The 23,270-nt window shown below is 47.9% G+C and overlaps 1 protein-coding gene across 1 annotated transcript in view; it reads right to left on the bottom strand.

Moving 5' to 3' along the window:
- fndc3ba (fibronectin type III domain containing 3Ba) overlaps window positions 1–23,270 on the bottom strand; it is a 345,490-nt gene that overhangs the window by 201,079 nt on the left and 121,141 nt on the right. The window contains exon 3 of the mRNA XM_059991776.1: window positions 20,674–20,749. Within this exon, the coding sequence (XP_059847759.1) occupies window positions 20,674–20,749 (76 nt within the window). The remainder of the gene's footprint in view (window positions 1–20,673; window positions 20,750–23,270) is intronic.

Raw genomic sequence — 23,270 nt, 5'->3', positions numbered from 1 at the left:
AGTTGTTCAGTGAACACACACCATTGAGGGATCAGCAGTGGGAAGGGTGAGCAATTTCAAGTTCCTGCTTGTCAAGATCTCTGAATATCTATCCTGGGCCCAACATATTGATGCAATTACAAAGTAGGCAAATCAGCAGCTATATTTCATTAGGAGATCCAAAGACTTAGAGTATCACCAAGAATACCCATCAAATTGACATTCCTGTCCTTAAACCCTAATCTGACCCTTAACAACTCTACATCCCTGTTCCTAGATCCTAACTGACCCCTAATCACCCTCTCTTGCTCCAAAACTATTGTGGCTCAGATTTAGTTGTTTGAGTTATAAGGGATGGTTTTGGAGCAACAGATGGTGATTAGGGGTCAGGTGGGATTTAGGAACAGGGCTGTAAAGGAGCTAAGGGTCGGATGAGGGCTTAGGGACAGGGATGTATCATGGAGAGCATTCTGACTGGCTACACCATCATTGGGTATGGAAGGGGCATTGTACACAGTCAGAAAAAGCTACAGGAAGTTGTAAACTCATCATGGTCGCGAGCCTGCCAAGCATCAAGAACATCTTCAAAAGGCAATGTTTCAAAAAGGAGGCACCCATCATTAAAGACCCCCATCACCCACAACATGCCCTCTTCTCCTGGCTACCATCAAGGAGGAGATACAGAAGCCTGAAGACACACTTAACATTTTAGGAACCATCTCTTCCTCTCAACCATCAGATTAGTCCATCTACACCACCTCAATATCTTTTTTTGCTCTCTTTTTGAACTATTTAATTAGTTCATTTATATATATATATATTTCTGATTGTAATTTAGAGTTTCTTAATTATTATGTATTGCATTGTACTGCTGGTGCAAAACAACAAATTTTATGACATATGCCACTGGTATTAAACCTGTGCAGTGATTCGCCAGTTCTTAATCTCTTACAAGAGGAAACTCCCTCTCTGCACCCTCCTAACCCAAACTGACAGTGACCTTGTTGGGTGCCTGAATGTAGTCGTTCCCCTGGTTGGAAAGGGACAAGCTTGCGATCTGCCCATGACTATGCAGTGTGAGGGTCGTTTCTCCTCGCACAGGAACCTCTGCAACAAAAGGTCGGATGGAAAATCACAGTTAGACTCTCTCGTAATGTTTCTCACCCTCCAGGCAAACCGTTCTGAAGTGAAATTAGTCAGGATTTATTCCCATCATAAACATCAAAAGCAGAAGTACAATAGGAACTCCACAGCTTTCCAAAACTAATTTTCCCAAAAGAGAAAACAGCAATTGGGAAGACTTCAGTAAAGTGGTTAATTACAGCACGGTGTGTACACTGAACAAAGTGGCAGGCAGTGTTTGTGATCAAAGAGCTTCATTGCAGTTCATACATAAGTCACACCAGAAACAAAAACAGCTGTCTTCCCTTGTCCGCTTTGTGGGGGCAGTTTAAAATGTCATGAGAGTGAGAGTGCAAGGGTTAATGTATGAGAAGTGTTTGATGGCTCTGGGCCTGTACTCACTGGAATTTAGAGGAATGGAGGTGGGGGAATCTGACTGAAACTTATTGAATATTGAAAGGCCGAGATAAAATGGACGTAGAGGGAATGTTTCCAATAGTAGAGGAGTCTAGGATCAGATGGCACAGCGTCAAAATAGAGCGATGTCCATTTAGTACAGAGATGAGGAAGAAGTTCTTTCGTCAGAGGGTGGTGAATCTACGGAATTCATTGCCACAGATTCACCAGTCATTGGGTATACTTAACACTAAGATTGATAGGTTCTAGATTAGTCAGGGCATCAAAGTTTATGACAAGAAGGCAGGAGAATGGGGTTGAGAGGGATTATTGGGCTCTCTTCCAGGGAAGGTGGGAGGGGTACAGAAGAAATGATTTGCACCAGAACTGGAGGGGGATTAATATCCTAGTGGGAAGGTTTGCTAATGCTGCACAGTGGGGTTTAAACTAGAGTTACAGGGGGATGTGAGCCAGTGCCAGAACAGTTAGTGGACAGTTTGTGAAGAGATGTTGGGAAGACCTCAGACAAAGTCAAGAATCAAAAGGTTGAGCACGAAGTGACTGCATATATTTCAACGCAGGAGTATCGTAGGAAAGGTGGATAAAGTCAACACCTGGAATTATGACTTTGTGTCAGTACCTCCAGTAGAACTCTGTCTTTTTGTGTGTTTCCCCCTAGTTGTCAGTCTGTGGTTTTGTATTGCCATGTGCTCCTGTCCCCACTCCTGCTCTACTCCGGCCCCTGTATCACTGAGTACTCCGTCTCTCATCTGCTTCTCATTATTACCTGTATTACTGCCACCCACGTCTCATTGTGCTCCAGCTATCATCAGCCTTTCTGTTTATTGTTCAGTGTATTTCAGTCCTGTGTTTTCACCTGTTTGTTGCCAGATTGTGCCAGTGAGTTTTCCAGAGCCTTTTCAGCATTCGTATCTTAACTCTGTCCGTCCAAATATCAACTCTGCCTGTTTCCTGATTCTTGTTTTTGGATTTCTCTGGAATTTTTGACATCTGTCTGAACTTTGACTCTGACTTTGTTGCCCCTCTGGATTTGCTACTCAGTAAATATCAGAGTGGGCACAGTACTTGGTCTGCGAGCGGGTCCCTGCCTATAGCTGCTATGCACCTCCCTTTATCCACTTAACAAGGGCCTCAGTATCTCTTTGAAAACCAAGGTTCCCTACACTTGTTTTGACAGACACATACAAGCTTTGAGTCTACGGGTGAGGCTTGGTTGTAGGAGGGGCAGGACTAGCAGGACTGGCAGCTCAATATTCCAGGGGTCTATTGTTATAGGTGTGATGGAGTTGGAGGGATTAAAGGAGGACGGGTGGCATTATTGGTCCATGAAAAGTTATGGCTGTGCTCCATCAGGACAGACTGGAGAACTCGACTGGTGAGGTGTTATGGGCGTAACTGTGAAAATAAACAAGGTATGACCATGTTAACGGGGTTATATTACAGCCCACCCAACAGTCCGAAGGATTTTGATGATCAAATTCATTAAGAGACTGCAGACAGTGGCAAGAAACACAAGGTGGTGGTTGTAGGTGATTTTCGATTTTCCTCATATTGACTGGGAATCCAACACTAAAAGGACTAGATGGGATAAGTTTGTCAAATGTGTTCCTTCATCAGTGCGTCGAAGTTCCACTGAGGAGGCGTGGGACTCTGGATCTGCTGTGAGGGAATGAGACAGGACAGGTGACGGAAGTTTGTGTAGGGGAACACTTTGTTTATCACCATGATGCCTTTGTGTAGGGCACCATGTTTATCACCGTGGCATCAGTTTCAAAGTAAATAAGCAGAAGGATATGCCTGGTCTGTGAGATGTGATTCTCAAACGGACAAAGGCCAATTCTGATGGTATCAGAAATGATCTGGCAAGTGAGGATTGCAACACCACGTTTTTGGGCTTAGAAAGTGGGAGACCCTCAGAAACAAAATTTTTTGAGAGTGCAAAATTTGTATGCGTCTGTCAGAATAAAAGGTAAGGATAACAAGTGTAGGGAACCTTGCCGTTCAAAGAGATACTGAGGCCTTGGTTATGTGAATAAAAGTAGGCACAGAGAGCAGCTACCGGCAAGTAGGAACAAGTGAGGTGCTTGTGGAGTACAAGAATTGCAAAAGTACACTAAGAAATAATTCAGGAAGGCATAAAATTGCTCTAACAGACAAGGTGATGGAGAATCCTAAGGGATTCTACAGATATGTTAAGAGCAAAAGGATTGCAAGGGACAAAATTGGTCCTCTGGAAGACCAGAATGGTAATCCATGTATGGAGCCAAAACAGACAGGAGAGATCTTAAATAAATTTTTTGCATCCGTATTTACTCAGGAAATGGACACAGAGTCTATAGAAGTGAGGCAAAGTGGTATCAACTTCACAGACTCCATACAGATTACAGAGGAGGTGTTTGCTATCCTGAGGCAAATCAGGGTGGATAAATCCCCAGGGCATGACAAGATGTTCCCTCGGACCCTACGGGAGGCAAGTACAGAAACTGCCAGGACCCTGGCAGAAATATCTAAATAACCCTTATTTGAAGGTACTTTAAGGGACCAGATATATAAGTATTTGGAGAGACACGAACTGATTCATGATAGTCAGCAAGGGTAGGTCACGTCTAACCAATCTTATAGAGTTTTTTTCGGGAAGTTACCAGAAAAGCTTTGACCAGTGACCAGTCCAGACATCGGAAGTCTGGAGAGGAGGGGACTTCAATCAGGTCCACCGCCCGAGGATAAAAGGCAGGAGCTGTTCACAGCAGTGCAGTAGAGCTTTGACCAGTGGTCAGTCGGTGTCTGGGATCGATTAGTAAGAGCAAATAAAAGGAAGGCAGGGACAAATGCAGCCAGTGTCTTCTGCGTGACCATAGTCAGAGTGGTGATCCTAAGGCTTTAGCTCTTCAAGGCTTGTCAGAGAAAGCAAAGGAAAGAAAGGCTTAAGTTTTTAAGGCAAACACGAGGAAATCTGCAGATGCTGGAAATTCAAGCAACACACACAAAATGCTGGTGGAACACAGCAGGCCAGGCAGCATCTATAGAGAGCAGTGCTGTCGACGTTTTGGGCCGAGACCCTTTATCAGGATTAACTTTCCTTTCAGTTAGTCCTGACGAAGGGTCTCAGCCCGAAACGTCGACAGTGCTTCTCCCTATAGATGCTGCCTGGCCTGCTGCGTTCCACCAGCATTTTGGGTGTGTTGCTTATGTTTTTACTTCTCTTCTTTACATCTGCTCACCTAGGACAGCAGAGATGACAGGCAGGATGGCGCACTGCCTCTCCTGACGAATGTGGGAAGCCAGGGAGACCTCCAGTATATCTGCCCACCACAAAGTGGGAAGTGCATCAGCTGCAGCTTCTAACAAACCGCGCTAAGCAGATGGAGCTGGAACTGGATCATTCAGGAGGCTGAAGAGGTGATAGATAGGACATTCATTTGTTTATTGAAATGCCTCTTAAAAGTCCCAAAAGTATCTGCCGCTACCATCAACCTAGATAGAACATTCCAGACACCCACCACTCTCTGTGTAAAAAACTTGCCCCACACATCTCCTTTTGAAATTGCCCCTCTCATCTTAAATGCACACCCTCTGGTATTGGACATAACAACCTCGGGTAAATAGTTACATCTGACTACTCACACTCTCTGTTCACACAGGTAAAGGTCCTACTGAGACCTTATAAAGCAATTGTCTGACTGCACTTGGAGCAGTTTTGGGTCTCTTATTGAAGAAAAGGTATGCTGGCATTAGGGAGGGTCTGGAGGAGGTTTAAGAGAATGATCCCAGGAATGAATAGTAGAAGGAATATTAATCCCAGTTAATACATGAGGTGCCTTTGATAGCTCTGGGCCTGTACCCACTGGGGTTTAGAAGGATGATGGGAGATCTCATTGAAACCTTTCAAATATTGAAAGGCTTAGATAGAGTAGAGGTGGAGAAGATGTTTCCTATCATGGGGGGGATCCAGGACCAGAAGACCCAACCTCAGAATTGAGGTATGGCCATTTAGAACAGAAGTAAGGAGGAATTTCTTTAGCCAAAGGATGGGGAATCTGTGGAATTCATTGCTATAGAGGACTGAGGAGACCATGTCATTGGGTATATTTGAAGTGGAGGTTGATAGGTTCTGAATTAGTCAGGGTGTTGAAGGTTCCGGGGAGAAGGCAGGTGAGTGGCTTTGAGAGAGATAATAAATCAGCCTTGATGGAAAGGCAGAGCAGACTCGAAGGGCCAAATGGCCGAATTCTGCTCTATGTCGTATGGTCTTCGGTAAACGATCTTGCGCTGAAGTAATTAAACTGACTCCTAATCTCTTCAGTTTACCTATGGTCCTTATCTTTCCATTCTCTGTACATCCACATGCTCATTTATGCAACCGACTCTGAAGCACCTCTATCTTATCTGATCCATCATCACCCCGGCAACGCATTCCAGGCACCCACCCTGGAAAAAAAATTTGCCCTGCACATCTCCTTTGAACTAACCCCCCTCAGCTTACTAATCCACGCCATCCAGATCTGGACATTTCATGGATTGAACTGCACCTGCCTCTTCTCAGGCCAGCTCTGCATCCCGTCAATGTCCTGCTGTAACCTCCTACGTACAACTCCAACAACCTTCGTTTCATATGCAACTTACTAACACACCCTTTCACCTCCTCATCCAAGTCGTTTATAAAAGTCACAAAGAGCAGAGGTTCCAGAACAGATCCCTGAGGAACACACACAAAATGCTGGAGGAACTCAGCAGACCAGGCAGCATCGAAGTAAATCAATAAACAATCGATATTTCAGGCTGAGATCCTTCATCAGGACTGGAAAACAAGATGAGAAGCTAGAGCAGAAGGTGGAGAGAGGTCAGGAAGAAGTAAAACATAGAAAGATAGAAAACCTACAGCACAATACAGGCCCTTCGGCCCACAAAGCTGTGCCGAACATGTCCTTACCTTAGAAATTACCAGGAGTTACCTACAGCCCTCTATTTTTCTGAGTTCCATGTACCCATCCAGGAGTCTCTTAAAAGACCCTATCTTATCACCATCTTATACACCTCTATCAGGTCACCTCTCATCCTCCCTCGCTCCAAGGAGAAAAAGCCAAGTTCACTCAACCTATTCTCATACGGCATGCCCCCCAATCCAGGCAACATCCTTGTAAATTTCCTCTGCACACTTTCTATGGTTTCTACATCCTTCCTGTAGTGAGGCAACCAGAACTGAGCACAGTAGTACAAGTGGGGTCTGACCAGGATCCTATATAGCTGCAACATTACCTCTCAGCTCTTAAACTCAATCCCACAATTGATGAAGGTCAATGCACCGCATGCTTTTTTAACCACAGAGTCAACCTGCACAGCTGCTTTGAGCGTCCTATGGACTCAGACCCCAAGATCCCTCTCATCTTCCAAAATGCCCAGAATCTTACCATTAATACTATATTCTGCCATTGTGGTGACCCATTTCCTGGCACATCCGAACCGGCTCACAATTAGCCAGCTTGCCTGCTAAGGGAGATAGCCTACGAGGGTTTGCGAGCACAGAGCTTTGGAGCCTCTGCGCCACGGGGGGCAGGTTGAGGGAGGCTTAAAAGTGAGGCTGAGAATTTCGAATAAAGTTTTTCCTTCGACAGCAGTTACCGGCTCCGTGTCGTAATTTTAGCACTGCATGTAGCACACCGTTACAATTGGTGACCCCGACGGTCCAAACGATTTTTGGACCAGAAATGACCGGTGCCGCCTCTGTTCATGCGGTTTCATTGAAACTGCCGGGTTTCTGGACACAGCGACCGAACCTATGGTTCCAGCAAGCCGAAGCCCAATTCCACGTTCGCCAGATCACCTCAGAAGACACCCGCTACTACTACGTGGTGAGCTCCCTCGACCAGGACACAGCAGCCCAGGTCGCGGAGTTCGTACAGTCGCCCCCGGCAGACGACAAGTACACGGAATTCAAAACCCTGCTCCTCAGGACTTTCGGACTCTCAAGGCGCGAGCGGGCTGCCCGTTTACTGCACCTGGATGGCTTGGGCGACAGACCTCCTTCGGCTTTAATGAATGAGATGTTGTCTCTGGCCGACGGACACACACCCTGCCTCATGTTTGAGCAGGCATTCCTGGAGCAGCTGCCCGAGGACATACGCCTGCTGCTGTCCGACGCGGATTTCAGTGACCCCCGGAAGGTGGCAGCCCGGGCGGACTTGCTGTGGAACGCCAAAAAGGTGAGCGGAGCGTCCATCGCACAGATCTCCCAGCCACGCTCCCGGCAGCAAACCAGTCCAGGCCCGGCCGCAGAGCCCGCCAACCCCCGGCCCATTGAACACTGGTGCTTCTACCACCAGCGGTGGGGCGCAGAAGCCTGCCGTTGTCGCCCGCCCTGCAAGTTCCCGGGAAACGCCAGGGCCAGCCGCCGCTGATGGCTACGGCGGCTGGCCATCGGGATAGCCTCCTGTATGTGTGGGATAGAAGGTCGGGACGCCGGTTTTTGGTCGATACTGGTGCTGAGATCAGCGTTTTACCTCCGACAAGTTACGACACCCGCAGCAGGGCACCGGGTCCCCCCCCTGAGGGCCGTGAACGGCAGCACAGTAAGGACCTTTGGCACCCGTCAGGTGCAGCTACAGTTCGGCTCCAGCCGGTTCACGTGGGACTTTACACTGGCCGCCGTAGCCCAACCGCTTCTGGGTGCGGATTTTTTGTGGGCTCACAGTCTACTGGTCGACCTGCCCAGGAAGAGACTGGTACACGCCGAGACCTTTCAGACGTTCTCCCTGGGTGCAGTCCAGTTGCCAGCCCCTCACCTCGGCTCCATCACGCTGTCCGACAACGACTTCACCAGGGTCCTGGCGGATTTCCCATCGGTTCTGGCACCGCAGTTCACAGCGGCCATGCCCCGACACGGCGTACAGCACCGCATCCCGACCCAGGGACCACCCCTCCACGCCCGCGCTCGGCGGCTTCCCCCAGACAAGCTCCGACTGGCGAAGGAGGAGTTCCAGAGGATGGAGGAATTGGGGATCATCCGGCGGTCCGACAGCCCATGGGCCTCCCCCCTGCACATGGTGCCCAAAGCGACAGGGGGCTGGAGACCGTGCGGCGACTACCGCAGGCTGAACGAGGCTACCACACCGGACCGCTACCCTGTGCCGCACATTCAGGACTTTGCAGCAAACCTGCACGGCGCACGGATCTTCTCCAAGGTAGACCTTGTCCAGGGTACCATCAAATCCCGATGCATCCTGACGACGTCCCCAAAACGGCTCTCATCACCCCGTTTGGCCTTTTCGAGTTCCTCCGCATGCCGTTCGGCCTGAAGAATGCCGCACAGACGTTCCAGCGGTTAATGGACGCGGTGGGACAGGACCTGGACTTCGCGTTCATCTATTTGGATGACATCCTCATAGCCAGCAGCAGTCGTCAGGAGCATCTGTCCCACCTCCGTCAACTCTGCGTGCGACTGAGTGAGTACGGTCTTACAATCAACCCCGCCAAATGCCAGTTCGGACTCGATACCATTGACTTCCTGGCCACAGGATTACTAAAGGCGGGGCAACCCCTCTGCCCACTAAGGTAGATGCGGTCCGCCACTTCCCCCGACCCACCACGATCAAAGGCCTTCAGGAATTCGTAGGTATGGTCAATTTCTACCACCGCTTCCTCCCTTCAGCTGCCCAGATCATGCGCCCCAGCAGGTTTCGTTTGGCACGGACTCCGCAAACAGGTCAGTGAATGGGCCAAAACGTGCATGCACTGCCAGACGGCCAAGGTGCAGCGGCACACCAAAGCCCCACCGCAGCAGTTCCATCCTGCCCACCAGAGTTTCGACCACATTCATGTGGATATCATGGGCCCCCTGCCAGTGTCGCGTGGAGCGCGGCACCTCCTGACTATCGTGGACCGGTTCACAAGATGGCCAGAGGCGGTCCCGCTCACCGACACCACCTCCGAATCTTGCGCCCGAGCCCTGATCACCACCTGGATATCTCGCTTTGGTGTACCGGCCCACATTACCTCCGACAGAGGCGTCCAGTTCACCTCCAGCCTGTGATCAGCTATGGCCAGCCTTTTGGGGACTCAGCTGCACCACACAACTGCCTACCACCCACAGTCGAAGGGGCTAGTGGAGCGTTTCCACCGTCACCTGAAGTCGGCCCTCATGGCCCGCCTGCGAGGAGCCAACTGGGCGGACGAGCTTCCCTGGGTCCTACTCGGCATCCGCACAGCACCCAAAGACGACCTGCACGCCTCGTCGGCCGAGTTGGTATACAGCGCGCCCCTGGTCGTCCCCGGGGAGTTCCTACCAGCCCCACGGGGGCAAGAGGAAGATCCCGCAGCAGTCCTGGGCAGACTACGCGAGAAGCTCGGTAACCTGGCCCCCATACCCACTTCACAGCACGGGCAGAACCCGACCTGCGTACCAAAAGACCTGCAGAACTGTAAGTTTGTGTTTGTACGAAGGGGCGGACATCGGCCACCGCTGCAGCGGCCATACGAGGGGCCGTTTATGGTGCTCCGGAACAACGGGTCCACGTTCGTGCTGGACGTTGGGGGGAAAGAGGAGGTTTTCACGGTGGACCGACTCAAACCGGCCCATGTGGACCTGGCGCAACCGGTCGAGTTTCCGGCACCTCGGCACAGAGGCCGACCTCCCAAGCAGGTTCCGGCCCAGACTGTGGACATTGGGGGGTGTATCGCCGGTTCTGGGGGGGGGGGTTATGTGGCGACCCATTTCCTGGCACATCCAAACCGGCTCACAATTAGCCAGCTTTCCGGCTAAGGGAGATAGCCTACGGGGGTTTGCGAGCACAGAGCTTTGGAGCCTCTGCGCCACGGGGGGCAGGTTGAGGGAGGCTTAAAAGTGAGGCTGAGGATTTCGAATAAAGTTTTTCCTTCGACTGCAGTTACCGACTCCGTGTCGTAATTTTAGCGCTGCATGTAGCACACTGCTACACCATCATATTTGACCTACCAAAATGAAGCACTTCACATTTATCTGGGTTGAACTCCATCTGCCACTTCTCAGCCCAGTTTTGCATCCTATCAGTGTCCCACTGTAACCTCTGACAGCCCTCCACACTATCCACAACACCCCCAATTTTTGTGTCATCAGCAAATTTACTAACCCATACCTCCACTTCCTCATCAAGGTCATTTATAAAAATCACAAAGAGTAGGGGTCCCAGAACAGATCCCTGAGGCACACCACTGATGAACGACCTCCATGCAGAATATGACCCGTCCACAACGACTCTTTGCCTTCTGTAGGCAAGCCAGTTCTGGATCCAAAAAGCAACGTCCCTTGGAATCCATGCCTCCTTACTTTCTCCATAAGCCTTGCATAGGGTACATTATCAAATCCATATACAAGTACAAGGTGATAGATGAAACTGGGAGAAGGGGAGGCATGAAGTAAAGAGCTAGGAAGCTGAAGGTGAATTAAATAAAGGACTGGAGAAGGGGGAATCTGATAGGAGAGGGTAGAAGACCATGGAAGAAAAGGAAGAGAGAGGAGCACCAGAGGGAGCTAATGGGCGGGTAAGATGAGAGAGGGAAATGGAATAGGAATGGTGAAGTGGGATGAGGTTCAATTACCTGCAGTTCGAGAAATCAAAGTTCACATCTCTGGGTTGATGGCTACCCTGACACAATATAAGGTGTTGCTTTTTGTGATTTTTATTAACTACCTGGATGTGGGGGTGGAAGGGTGGGTTGGCAAATTTGCAGACGACACAAAGGTTGGTGGTGTTGTAGATAGTGTAGAGCATTGTCAGAGATTGCAGAGAGACATTGATAGGATGCAGAAGTGGGCTGAGAAGTGGCAGATGGAGTTCAATCTGGAGAAGTGTGAGGTGGTACACTTTGGAAGGACAAACTCCAAAGCAGAGTACAAAGTAAATGGCAGGATACTTGGTAGTGTGGAGGAGCAGAGGGATCTGGGGGTACATGTCCACAGATCCCTGAAAGTTGCTTCATAGATAGATAGGGTAGTTAAGAAAGCTTATGGGATGTTAGCCTTCATAAGTCAAGGGATAGAGTTTAAGAGACACGATGTAATGATACAGCTGTATAAAACTCTAGTTAGGCCACACTTAGAGTACTGTGTCCAGTTCTGGTCGCTTCACTGTAGGAAGGATATGGAAGCATTGGAAAGGGTACAGAGGAGATTTACCAGGATGCTGCCTGGTTTAGAGAGTATGGATTATGATCAGAGATTAAAGGAGCTAGGGCTTTACTCTTTGGAGAGAAGGAGGATGAGAGGAGACATGATAGAGGTATACAAGATATTAAGAGGAACAGACAGAGTGGACAGCCAGTGCCTCTTCCCCAGGGCACCACTGCTCAGTACAAGAGGACATAGCTTTAAGGTAAGGGGAGGGAAGTTTAAAGGGGATATTAGAGGAAGGTTTTTCACTCAGAGAGTGGTTGGTGCGTGGAATGCACTACCTGAGTCAGTGGTGGAGGCAGACACACTAGTGAAGTTTAAGAGACTACTAGACAGGTATATGGAGGAATTTAAGTTGGGGGGTTATATGTGAGGCAGGGTTTGAGGGTCGGCACAGCATTGTGGGCCGAAGGGCCTGTAATGTGCTGTACTATGCTACGTTCTATGTTGCTCCTCCAACATGACTCAGGCCTCATCATGGCAGTACAAGTGGCCATGAACTGACATGTCAGAATGGGAATGGGAAGTAGAATTGAAGTGGGATATCCTGCTTTTTGTGGCGGATGAAGCAAAGGTGCTTGGCGAAGCGGTCTCCCAATCTACATCGGGTCTCACCGATATACAGGAGGCCACACCAGGAGCACCAGGTATAGTGGATGACCCAGCAAAGCGGTCTCCCTGCGGAACACCTACGGTCACCTACCTCCAGGTGGAATATGATCCATAAACTGCTCTCTACTATTTGAAATCTACTATTCTGAGCCTGGAGTAAAACATCCTGACTACCTTGCCTCCATTAGGACCCCAAACAGTCCTTCCACCTGCTAACCTACTGGGTTCAGCTATTGTATCCAGTGCACCTGATGCGGCCTCTTCTACATGTTGAGACCTGTCATAAATTGGGGTGGGGGGCTGCTCTGTTAAACACCTCCACTCCATCTGCTGCTGAAAAAGAAATTTCCTGGGGGTCAACCATTTTAATTCCTATTCCCATTCCCGTTCCAACATGTTAGTCCGTGGCCTCCTCTTCTGCCATGATGAGGCCACTCTCGCTGGAGGAGCAACATCTTATATTCTGTCTTTTGGTAGCCTCCAACCTGATGGCATGAACTCCAATTTCTCCTTCCAGGGTATTTTTTTTTCCTTTCCCTTTCCTTTCTCTTCAATTCCCCACTCTGGCCTCTTGGCTCTCCTCACCTGCTTATCATCTCCCCCTTGGCCCCCTCCTTCCCTTTCTCCCATTGTCCATGCCTCTCTCCTACCAGATTCCTTCCTCTCCAGCACTTTACCTTCCCCACCCACCTGGCTTTACCTTCCAGCTGTCCTCCTTCCCCTCCCCCAGCTTTTTATACTGGCATTTTCCCCCTTTTCTTCCAGAACTCAGCATGAAATGTTGACGGTTTATTCATTTCCACAGATACTGCCTGACCTGCTGAGCTCCTCCAGCATTTTGTTACTCTGGATTTCCAGCATGTGTGGAATCGCTTTTCTTGTGTTTCGAACCATCTACGCCTCCCATAATTTTTTAAGACTCACCCAGACTCTGCCACCCCAGATGTGACCTAACCAGTTTTATAAAGCTGCAATGTAACTTCCTGACTCTTGAACCCAATGCCTTGACAACACATTGAACTGTACTGGGGTAGACAGGAAGTCACTATACTGGGTAACCAATGCTGCCCAATGCATTATCGGCACCAGCCTACCCACAATCAGGGACACATATACAGAAAGGAGCCGGAAAAGGGCCAGTAACGTCATGAAGGTTCCCATCCACCCTATTCATGAACTGTTTATTCCACTCCCTTCAGGGAGGAGGGTACGTAACATCCACACCAGGACCACCAGACTCAAAAACTGCTACTTTCCCCAAGCAGTGAGGCTGATCAACACCTCCACCGACTAACCCACCCCTCCACACCCCCAACCTCCACTACTGTATAATTTCCTGTCAGTCACCTCATGTACAGACACTCCTGTGCCTCATGTCAGTTTATGGACATGCAATTAATCTATGTATATAAGCTATCTTATGTATTTATATTTATTGTGTTTCTTTATTATTATAGCATGCTTTATCTTCTTATGTTTATTTAATGCGGCATCGGATCTAGAGAAACGATTACTTGTCCTTCTTTACACGTGTACTGGAAATGACATTAAACTATCCGGAATCGTGAACCACCTTCTTGCTTAAAAACCAGAAGGGAGGAGGCAGGTTAAATGACTGATCAAAGTTCACCTACTCTTTCGATAGCTATGACCCAATGCTCACCCTTCTAGTCTCACAATGCACACTCGTGGTCCCCCCCTTACTCTGGGACATCAACATCCCTGCTCCTGCTTCTGTTTATTCAGCCCGCGTTTAGTTTGGGCTGTGGATTTGCTTATAAAACTGGAGAAGTTCGGCTGGCCAGAGGCGCGCAGTTCTCTGGGTTAAACAGTGGAGCCTCAGTGGAGCGTCTGTGGCAGGGGTTAGGAGGTCCAGATTTAGAACTTTCTGAGCTGCATTCTGGTGCCAGCACAGACATTACACTGCTTCCTGTCCAATGTCACCGCTTCTCCAGTATCCCCGACCCGATATCCCGGGCGACAAGGTAGCAAAACGCTATTACAGTGTCTGTATGGACTGCCTAGTTTTCCTCTAGGTGCTCCAGTTTCCTCCCACATTCCAAAGAGACACAGGGTAATAGGTTAATTGGTCACGTGGGTGTGGGCTCAATGGGCCTGTTAACCAGGCTGTATTGCTAAACTTTAAAAAATAAATTCAATAACCCCTAGATTCACCCATCGCCACAGGGAACAGTTCACAGCAGGGCCTTCTCCTCAAGCTGAAACATGTTGACAGCTGCGTACAGGAAAAGGAATGTCTTCCCTAATCAGTGTGTATGGAAGAGGCTTTTGGCAGCAGCAAGGCCAAAGGGCACAGAAAGGAATGGGTGCTGAATCCAGGAGAAAAAGGAGGCTCCACATGTGCTAACTGCTGTCTGTTCTAGAGAAACTATCCAAGTCTGAGACTCACTGCTGGAATTCCAAATCGTAGGAACTATCCCCACTATCCCCTATGTGAAGCTTTTGAAGTTTGCAGACGACACCACCGTCATCGGACTCATCCAGAACAGTGATGAGTCTGCATATCGACAGCAGGTGGACCAACTGGCGCTCTGGTGCAGTCGGAACAATCTGGAGCTGAACACACTCAAGACAAAGGAGATGATAGTGGATTTCAGGAGACATTCCCCCCATTATGTCCCCCCTCACAGTCCTTGGCAGCCCTGTGTCCACCGTGGAGAACTTCAGGTTCCTGGGAACCACCATCTCTCAGGATCTGAAGTGGGAGCAGAACATCAGCTCCATCCTGAAGAAGGCCCAGCAGCGGATGTACTTCCTGCGGCTCTTGAGGAAATATGGTCTGCCTCAGGAATTGCTGCTGCAGTTCTACACTGCAGTCATTGAGTCTGTCCTGTGCACCTCCATCACTGTGTGGTTTGGAGCCGCCACCAAGCAGGATAAAACCAGATTACAGCGCACAGTGAGGACTGCCTAGCGCATCACTGGAGCCTCCCTGCCCTCTATTGTGGACCTATACTCTTCCAGGTTGAAGAAGAGGGCGGGGAACATCATAAAGGACTCCTCCCATCCTGCGCATGGACTGTTTGAACTGCTTCCATCTGGTAGGCGCTCCAGACTAAGACTAACAGGCACTGGAGAAGTTTTTTCCCTACTGCGGTCACTTTGCTGAACAGTTAACTGCCGGTTAACTGTCGGCTAACTATTACTTGGATTGCACTACTTGTATGTATAATCTATATTTTCATTTATATTTATCATCTGTTATGAGCAGAGAGACAACATCTGTCGGAAGTAAATTCCTTGTATGTGTACAGGTACTTGGCGATTAAAGTCTGATTCTGATTCTGATTCTCTCTCTCCCTTGCAAGGTGATGAAACTGCTTCCAAAGATTAACCGGAGCCAACCCTCCATTATTCCTCCTGCCTCCTCACCATCAGGCACATCTTCAAAAGGCAATGCCTGAAGAAAGCAGCGTCCATCACGAAGGACCTTCACCGTCCAGAACACGCCAACTTGTCATTACGACAGGAGCCTGGTGTCATTACCACACTCACCATCACAGGTGTCATTACCGCACTCACTGTTTTAGGAACTTCTTCCCCTCCACCATCAGATTTCCGAATGGATAATGAAGCCATTAATACTAACTGACTATCTTTATCTCTTCTGGTACTATTTATCTATCTAACCGCCTGCCTGTGGATCTATCAATCTATCTATGCATAGAAGATACAACAATACAGCACAGGAACAAGCCAAATAAATTAGTCATCAAATGGCCAACTAAACTAATCTGGTCTGCCTACACAATGTCCATATCCTTCCATTTTCCTCACATTCATCTGCTTATCTAAATGTCCCTATGATGTATCTGCCTCCACCACCACCCCACGGAGAGCATTCCATGAACCCACCACTCTCTGCGTAAAACACAGTCAGAGATAAGCCATCAGAGTTCTCGCCACTCTCTGTGACGCTTTCCCTGTGAACACACCTGTTTCCTCCGGGTGCTCCGGTTTTCTCCCACAGTCCAAACACGCACAAGGTAGGGTTAGTAAGCTGTCAATGTGCTCTGTTGGCACAGAAGCATGCCGACCCTTGTGGGCTGCCCCCAGCACAACCTCAGACTGTGTTGGTCTTTGACGCAAATGACTCATTTCACTGTGTGCTTCGATGTACCTGTGAGAGATAAAGCTAACCTTTCACCTTTATCATCCTGTTGAACGGTGGGGCAGGGCAGGAAGGACCAGGTGACCAATTCCTGTTTCAATTGCTTCTGTTCGCATAAAGTACACGGGGAAACAATAACAGAATGCAGAACGCAGTGTCACAGTTACAGAGGACGTGCATTCAGGCAGACAATAAGGTGCAGGGCCATAATGAGCTAGACTGTGATGTCAGGAATGCATCTTTTCATACTAGGGGACCATTGAATAGCCTTGTAACAGTGGAATAGAAGCTGTCCTTATTTTTGAGTTTTGTATCTTCGGCCGAATAGAGGGTGAGGTGGTGGGAGGAGCGAGTGGAGGGAATGTCAGGGTGGGAGAGGTCTTCGGTTAAGCCGACTGCTTTGCAAAGGCAGCGGGGACTGTAGACAGCGTCCATGGAGGGGAGGTTGTTTTCCGTGAAGTGCTTCATCTTACACTGGGTGCCACATAGCGTAGCAGTTAGCATGGTGCAATTAGAGCTCAGGGCATTCCGGAGTTTGGAGTTCTATTCCGGTGCTGTTCTGTAAGGAGTCTCTGTCAGTCCTCCATCGAGATTGCATGGATTGTTCCCAGACGCTTCTGTTTCCTTCCACAGTCCAAAGATGTACTGGTTACTGAGTTAATTAGTTGTCCTGTGATTACGTTAGGGTTGTGTCACTCAGAGGGCCAATTCCACACTGTATCAATAAATTTCTAATTAATTAATATCACTAACTTCTGTGAAGTGTGAAATTTGTTGCTTTTTGCAGCAATACTGTGCAATCATAAAGTTAGAGAAATAACGAGTGCAAAAGAGATAAATAAATTAGTGGCACGTCACACTGACAAGTGATACGGCTTAGGGATGCTGCAAATATTTACATTTACTAACCCTGCACTCCATCCCGGTTACCTTCCTCTCTCTCGGAGATCCCCACCCCAGGACAAAGCAGGCGGGACGGGGAGGTCACGCATTCCTTGGAAGATGCAAGTACACTCCTGAAGTTCAAGTTGATTGTCATTCGACTGTGCGTACAGAGTCAGGGACCAAGGTTCAATGTATAGTACATAGATCACATACAACACAGAACATTATATTAACACAACACCATCAACGGATAAAAAAGTATTCTGCAGACGTACAAGTTGACGTGGAGTGCATATACAACACAGTTAAAGGTATAGAAGTGTGGAGGAACAGAGGGAACCTGGGGTTCACATCCAGAGATTTGCTGCACAAGTTGATGAGGTGGTTTAGAAGGTGTTTGGTGTGTTGTTCTTCATTAGTCATTGGATTGAGCTCAAGAGCCGCAGAGTAACGCTGCAGCTTATAAACACCTCGTTAGGCCACACTTGGAATGGTGTGTTCAGTTCTGGTTGCTTCACTATAGGAAGGGTGAGGAAACTTTACAGGGGGTTCAGAGGAGATTTCTGAGGATGCTGCTTGGATTAGAGAGCATGAAGAAAGGCTGAGTGAGCTAGGAACAGCTGGAGACTTCTTCCCAAGGTGGAAATGGCTAATATAAGCAGACACAATTTTAAGTGATTATTGGAAAGTATAGGGGGGTATATCAGAGGTATGTTTTTTACACAGAGCGAGGTGAGTGTGTGGAACACCCTGCCAGAGGTGGTGGTGCAGGCAGATACATCCCGGACATTTAAGGGCCTCATAAAAAGGCAGACATTGATGGGGAGATTAAGAGCAAAAGCACATAATTTTAAGGTTTGTGGAAGATAGTCTCGGGGACTTGTCAAACAGAGAGTGGTGAGTGTGTGGAACACCCTGCCAGGGGTGGCGGTAGAGGCAGATGCATTCCGGACATTTAAGAGATTCGTAGATGAACACATGGATGACAGAAAAATGGAGAGCTACATGGGAGGGAAGGGTTAGATTGATCTTGTAGTAGGCTAAAACATAAAATTGTGGGAAGAGGGGCCTGTAAATTGATGAACTGTTCTATATACAATGTTTAATCCCTACCCTTATTTCTGAATCCACTATGGACTTGCTCCCCGCCCATTTTGAACCTCAGCAAGTTGCTTTCGCTCCTCCCAGCCCTCCCCCCTCCTTCAATTTTGCTTGTTTTATTTAGAGATACAGCTGGACCGGTCCTCCCAGCTTAACGAGCCAGACGGCTCAGCCGCCCACCCACTTAACCCGAGCCCTATCGCAGGACAAATAACCACTGGGGAGAACGTACAAGCTTTCTTACCGAGAACAACAGAACTGAACCCTGAACACACTGCCCAGAATTGTAGGAGCATCGTGCCACCAGCTACACTACTGTGGTGCCTACTCCTCCAGCTGCCTGGGCCACATGCTCTGGAATCCCCTCCCTCAACCTTTCTGCCTTCCCCTCCTCCTCCAAGTGAAAGATTGCCACCCTCCAATAACCTCATTACAATCACACCCCGTGCTGTCAATAGAACGGTGTAGCACAGGAACCCAGGCCATTCGGCCCACAATGGTGCCGATCCAATTAAATTAGTTATCAAATGGCCAACTAAACTAATCCCCTCTGTCAACACAATGCCCATATCCTTCCATTTCCCTCACAATCATGAGCCTATCTAAACATCTCTTAAAAATCTCTAATGTATCTGCCTTCAGCACCACCCCAGGCAGTGGATTCCAGGCCCCGCCACTCTGCGTGAAAAATCTTGCCTCTCACATTTCCTTTGAAATTATCCCCTCTCACCTCATACTCTCTGGTATTGGTCATTTCAACCTCGGTGAAAAGATACTCCCTGTCTACTCAATCTATGCCTCTCATAATCTTATAAACCTCCATCAGATCTCCCCCTCTACCTCTGGCATAACAGAGAAAGCAACCGGGTTTGCCCAACCCCTATGTCTCCCATGAAAGGCTTTGCAATGTTTCTTTAATATATTGCCCTTGAGGTACAACGTGCAGGAAGGTAATTGCATTTGCCATGGCAACCAAACACAGGGATGAATGGAGTTTAAAGCAACAGCTCGACACTTGACCCGAGATGCACGATAGCAACGGGCTTCCTGGGGTCAGGCAAACAGGTACAAATATCCCATCAAACCTCACACAGCAACTAGACTATGCCCACGTGATTACTATACAAATAGTAAAGACACCCCAAAAGGCAGCTGCATATAACAGTACAAAGAGGTACCCGGCCTCACTCAGCCCAACACCGAACTGCTCCCACAAAACCTAAGGACTACCTTTCATCTCATGCATCAATATTTATTATTTATTTATAACTATTATTTTGTTTTATTTCTTTTGTACGAGGAGTGATTGATAAGTCTTTGGCCTAAAGTAGAAGGAAATGAGTTATACAGCTCTCATTACATGCACATGTAGTTCAACTCTTTGAGTGATTATGCAGAAAGTTTGAAGTTAATAACTCACCTCCTTCTACCTTAGGCCACGAACTTATCAATCATCCATCTGTGGACACTCTCTGAAGGTCCAAGATCCGTATGCTCCACGACATCAGTGTGTAAATGTAGGAGGGGACGATGTTGAAAAATAAATGTGCTAGGTTTTCTAAAATTGACTCCTTCTACCTCAGGCCATGAACATATCAATCACCCCTCGTATTTGCACAGCTTGTTGCCTTTTGCACAGTTTTTATTGTCCATCTTTCCTGTGTGCACTGATTCTATTGTGATTTTTTTGTACTTACTGTGCCTGCCCACAACAAGATGCATCTCAGGGTAGTACATGGTGACATATTTGTACTTTGATAATCAGTTTACTTGGAATTTTAAACCTGGTCCATCACCTTTGTGTGGCAGCATGGACATAGACTCTTTGCCCTGATCTATTAAACACCCATTTACAACAATCCTATATTAATCTCATTATTATCTCCCCATCTTCCTACCAACTCCCCAACCTCCAAAGATTCAGCCACTCATCCACACATCTGAAATGACCAATTAATCTACTAAACCACAAGTACCTGTATGTTACCACCTTGACTTGTCCTGGGCCCAGCTCACAGATGGAATCATCAAAACACACCAGTGGCTTTACTTTCTTAGAAGGGTGAGGAATTTCGACTTGTCACTGAACACTAACAAACTTCTACAGCTGTCCCGTTGAACATCACAGTCTGGTACGGCAATTCGAATGCACAGGAACATCAGTAAGCTGCAGAGGGTAGTGGGCTGTCATGGGCACATCCCTCCCCACCCATAGAGGCACGGCGTCAAGAAGGCAACGTCCAACGTCAAAGACTGCGCCCTCCGTGAGAACTTCCCAGCTTACCTTGGATGCATTGTAGGGAACCATCTTCTGCTCTAATGGTGAAGGTTTCTCCAGGGTTAACCTGAACCAGGATAACCTATAACAGAGAGGAAAGACTTATATGTTAGAACATAGAAGAATACAGGCACTTCAGCCCATGACAGATCAATCTGGCACTTCCCTCACCCCGTCACCCAGGACTTGTCTTCCTTCCTCCCCACTGCCATAACATTTCTGAATGGAAATGGACAGTGAAACCACGCACACTAACTCATTCTATTGTTTATTTTGGCTCTCATTTTGCACTTCTTATTTAAATTATATATATATATAAATAATTGTATTTTATAGCGTATTTTATGCAATGCAAATACAAATTTCCCAAAATATGCCAGTGATATTAAACCTGTCGTGATTCTGACACACAACCCTCCATTTTTCTATTGTCCAAATATCTAAGAGTTTTTAAACGCCCATTTAGACCACAGTATAGGCCCAGCGCTCACACTTCTATGTTGACATTTTAATCTACCCTAAGATCAATCTATCAGACTGGGAGACCGTTTCGCTGAACACCTACGCTCTGTCCGCCAGAGAAAGCAGGATCTCCCTGGGGCCGCACATTTTAATTCCACGTCCCATTCCCATTTTGATATGTTTATCCATGGCCTCCTCTACTGTCAAGATGAAGCCACCCTCAGGCTGGAGGAACAACACCTTATATTCCATTTGGATAGCCTCCAACCTGATGGCATGAATATTGACTTCTCTAACTTCCGTTAATGCCCCTCCCCTTCTTACCCCATCACTGATATATTTAGTATTTTTTCTCTCTCTGCCTGTTCTCCATCTCCCTCTGGTGCTTCCCCCCCCCCCCCCCCCACTTTCTTTCTCCCTAGGCCTCCCGTCCCATGATCCTTTCCCTTCTCCAGCTCTGTATTCTTTAGAATCACCTGTCTGGCTCTCAGCTTCACCCCACCCCCTCCAGTCTTCTCCTATCATTTCACATTTACCCCTCCCCCTCCTACTTTCAAATCTCCTACTATCTCTCCTTTCGGTTAGTCCTGACGAAGGGTCTCGGCCCGAAATGTCAACAGCGCTTCTCCCTATAGATGCTGCCTGGCCTGCTACGTTCCACCAGCATTTTGTGTGTGTTGCTTGAAATTCCAGCATCTGCAGATTTCCTCGTGTTTGTCAATCTAACCCTTCCCTACATTTGCCTATCCAAGAGTCACTTGAATGCCTCTAACATATCTGCCCTTGCCTAGCACCCACCAATCTGTGTTAAAAACACAGTCATTCACCCTATACTCTCCTCCAATCACGTTATGACCTCTTGTATTAGCCATTTCTGCCCTGGGAAAAATTCGCAATCAATGCCTCTCGTCATCTTGTACACCTCCATCAAGTCACCTCTCATCCTCCTTGCTCCAGACAGAAAAGCCTGAGTTGATTCAACCTATTGTCATAAAACATGCTCTATAATCCAGGCAGCATCACGGTCAACCTTTCCTACAGTCTCTTCCACACCATAATCAGGCACCCAGAAATGAACACAATACTCAAAAGTGCAACAAAGTTCAAAGGACAAAATAACTTATTATCAAACTACACACACGTCACCATATGCTACCGTGAGACATTCACGGTAGAACAGAGAAACACAATAGAATCATTAGAAAACAATATACAAAGACTAACAAATTGTGCAACTACAAAAAGAAACAATAATAGTAGTAACAAATAAATAAACCACTGAAAATATGAGTTGTCAAATCCTTTAAAATGAGTCCATAGGTTGTGGAATCAGTTCGGTGTTGAGGTAAGTGAAGTTATCCACCACCCCCCCCCCCCCCCACCCTGGTTCAAAGCCTGATGGTTGAGGGGTAGTAACTGTTCCTGAACCCAGTGGTGTGGGACCTGATGGTTGAGGGGTAATAATTGTTCCTGAACCCAGTGGTGTGGAACCTGATGGTTGAGGGGTAATAACTGTTCCTGAACCTGGTGGTGTGGGACCTGATGGTTGAGGGGTAATAACTGTTCCTGAACCTGGTGGTGTGGGACCTGATGGTTGAGGGGTAATAACTGTTCCTGAGCCTGGTGGTGGGGGACCTGATGGTTGAGGGGTATTAACTGTTCCTCAACCCGGTGGTGTGAGGGTTGATGGTTGATAACTGTTCCTGAAACTGGTGCTGTGAGCCTAAGGCTCCCGTACCTTCTTTCTGATGGGAGTAGTGAGGGGAGAGCATGGTCTGGATGGGGGGGTCCTTGATGATAGATGCTGCTTTTCTGTGGCAGGGCTCCTTGTAGATGTGCTCAGTGGTGTCGAGGGATTTTCCTGTGATGGACTTGGCTGTATCTACCACACTATGTAGGCAAAAATACAGTACACCAAGTGTGGTCTAACCGGAGTTTTATAGAACTTCAATATTACCTCGTAGCTCCTGGTCTCAATCCCCCAACTAATGAATGCCAATACACATATGCATTCTTAACCATCCTATCACCTTGCCAGCACCTTTGAAGGATCTATGGACATGCATCTCAAGATCGTTCTGTTCATCCACGTTGCTAAGAATCCTGCCATTAACCTTTCAAGTTCAACCTTCCATGGTGAA

Source organism: Hypanus sabinus, chromosome 2 (assembly GCF_030144855.1).
Source record: "Hypanus sabinus isolate sHypSab1 chromosome 2, sHypSab1.hap1, whole genome shotgun sequence".
NCBI classification, from domain to species: Eukaryota; Metazoa; Chordata; class Chondrichthyes; order Myliobatiformes; family Dasyatidae; genus Hypanus; species Hypanus sabinus.
The sequence above is the reverse complement of the archived record's forward strand: the minus strand, read 5'-3'. Positions and strand labels throughout refer to the sequence as shown.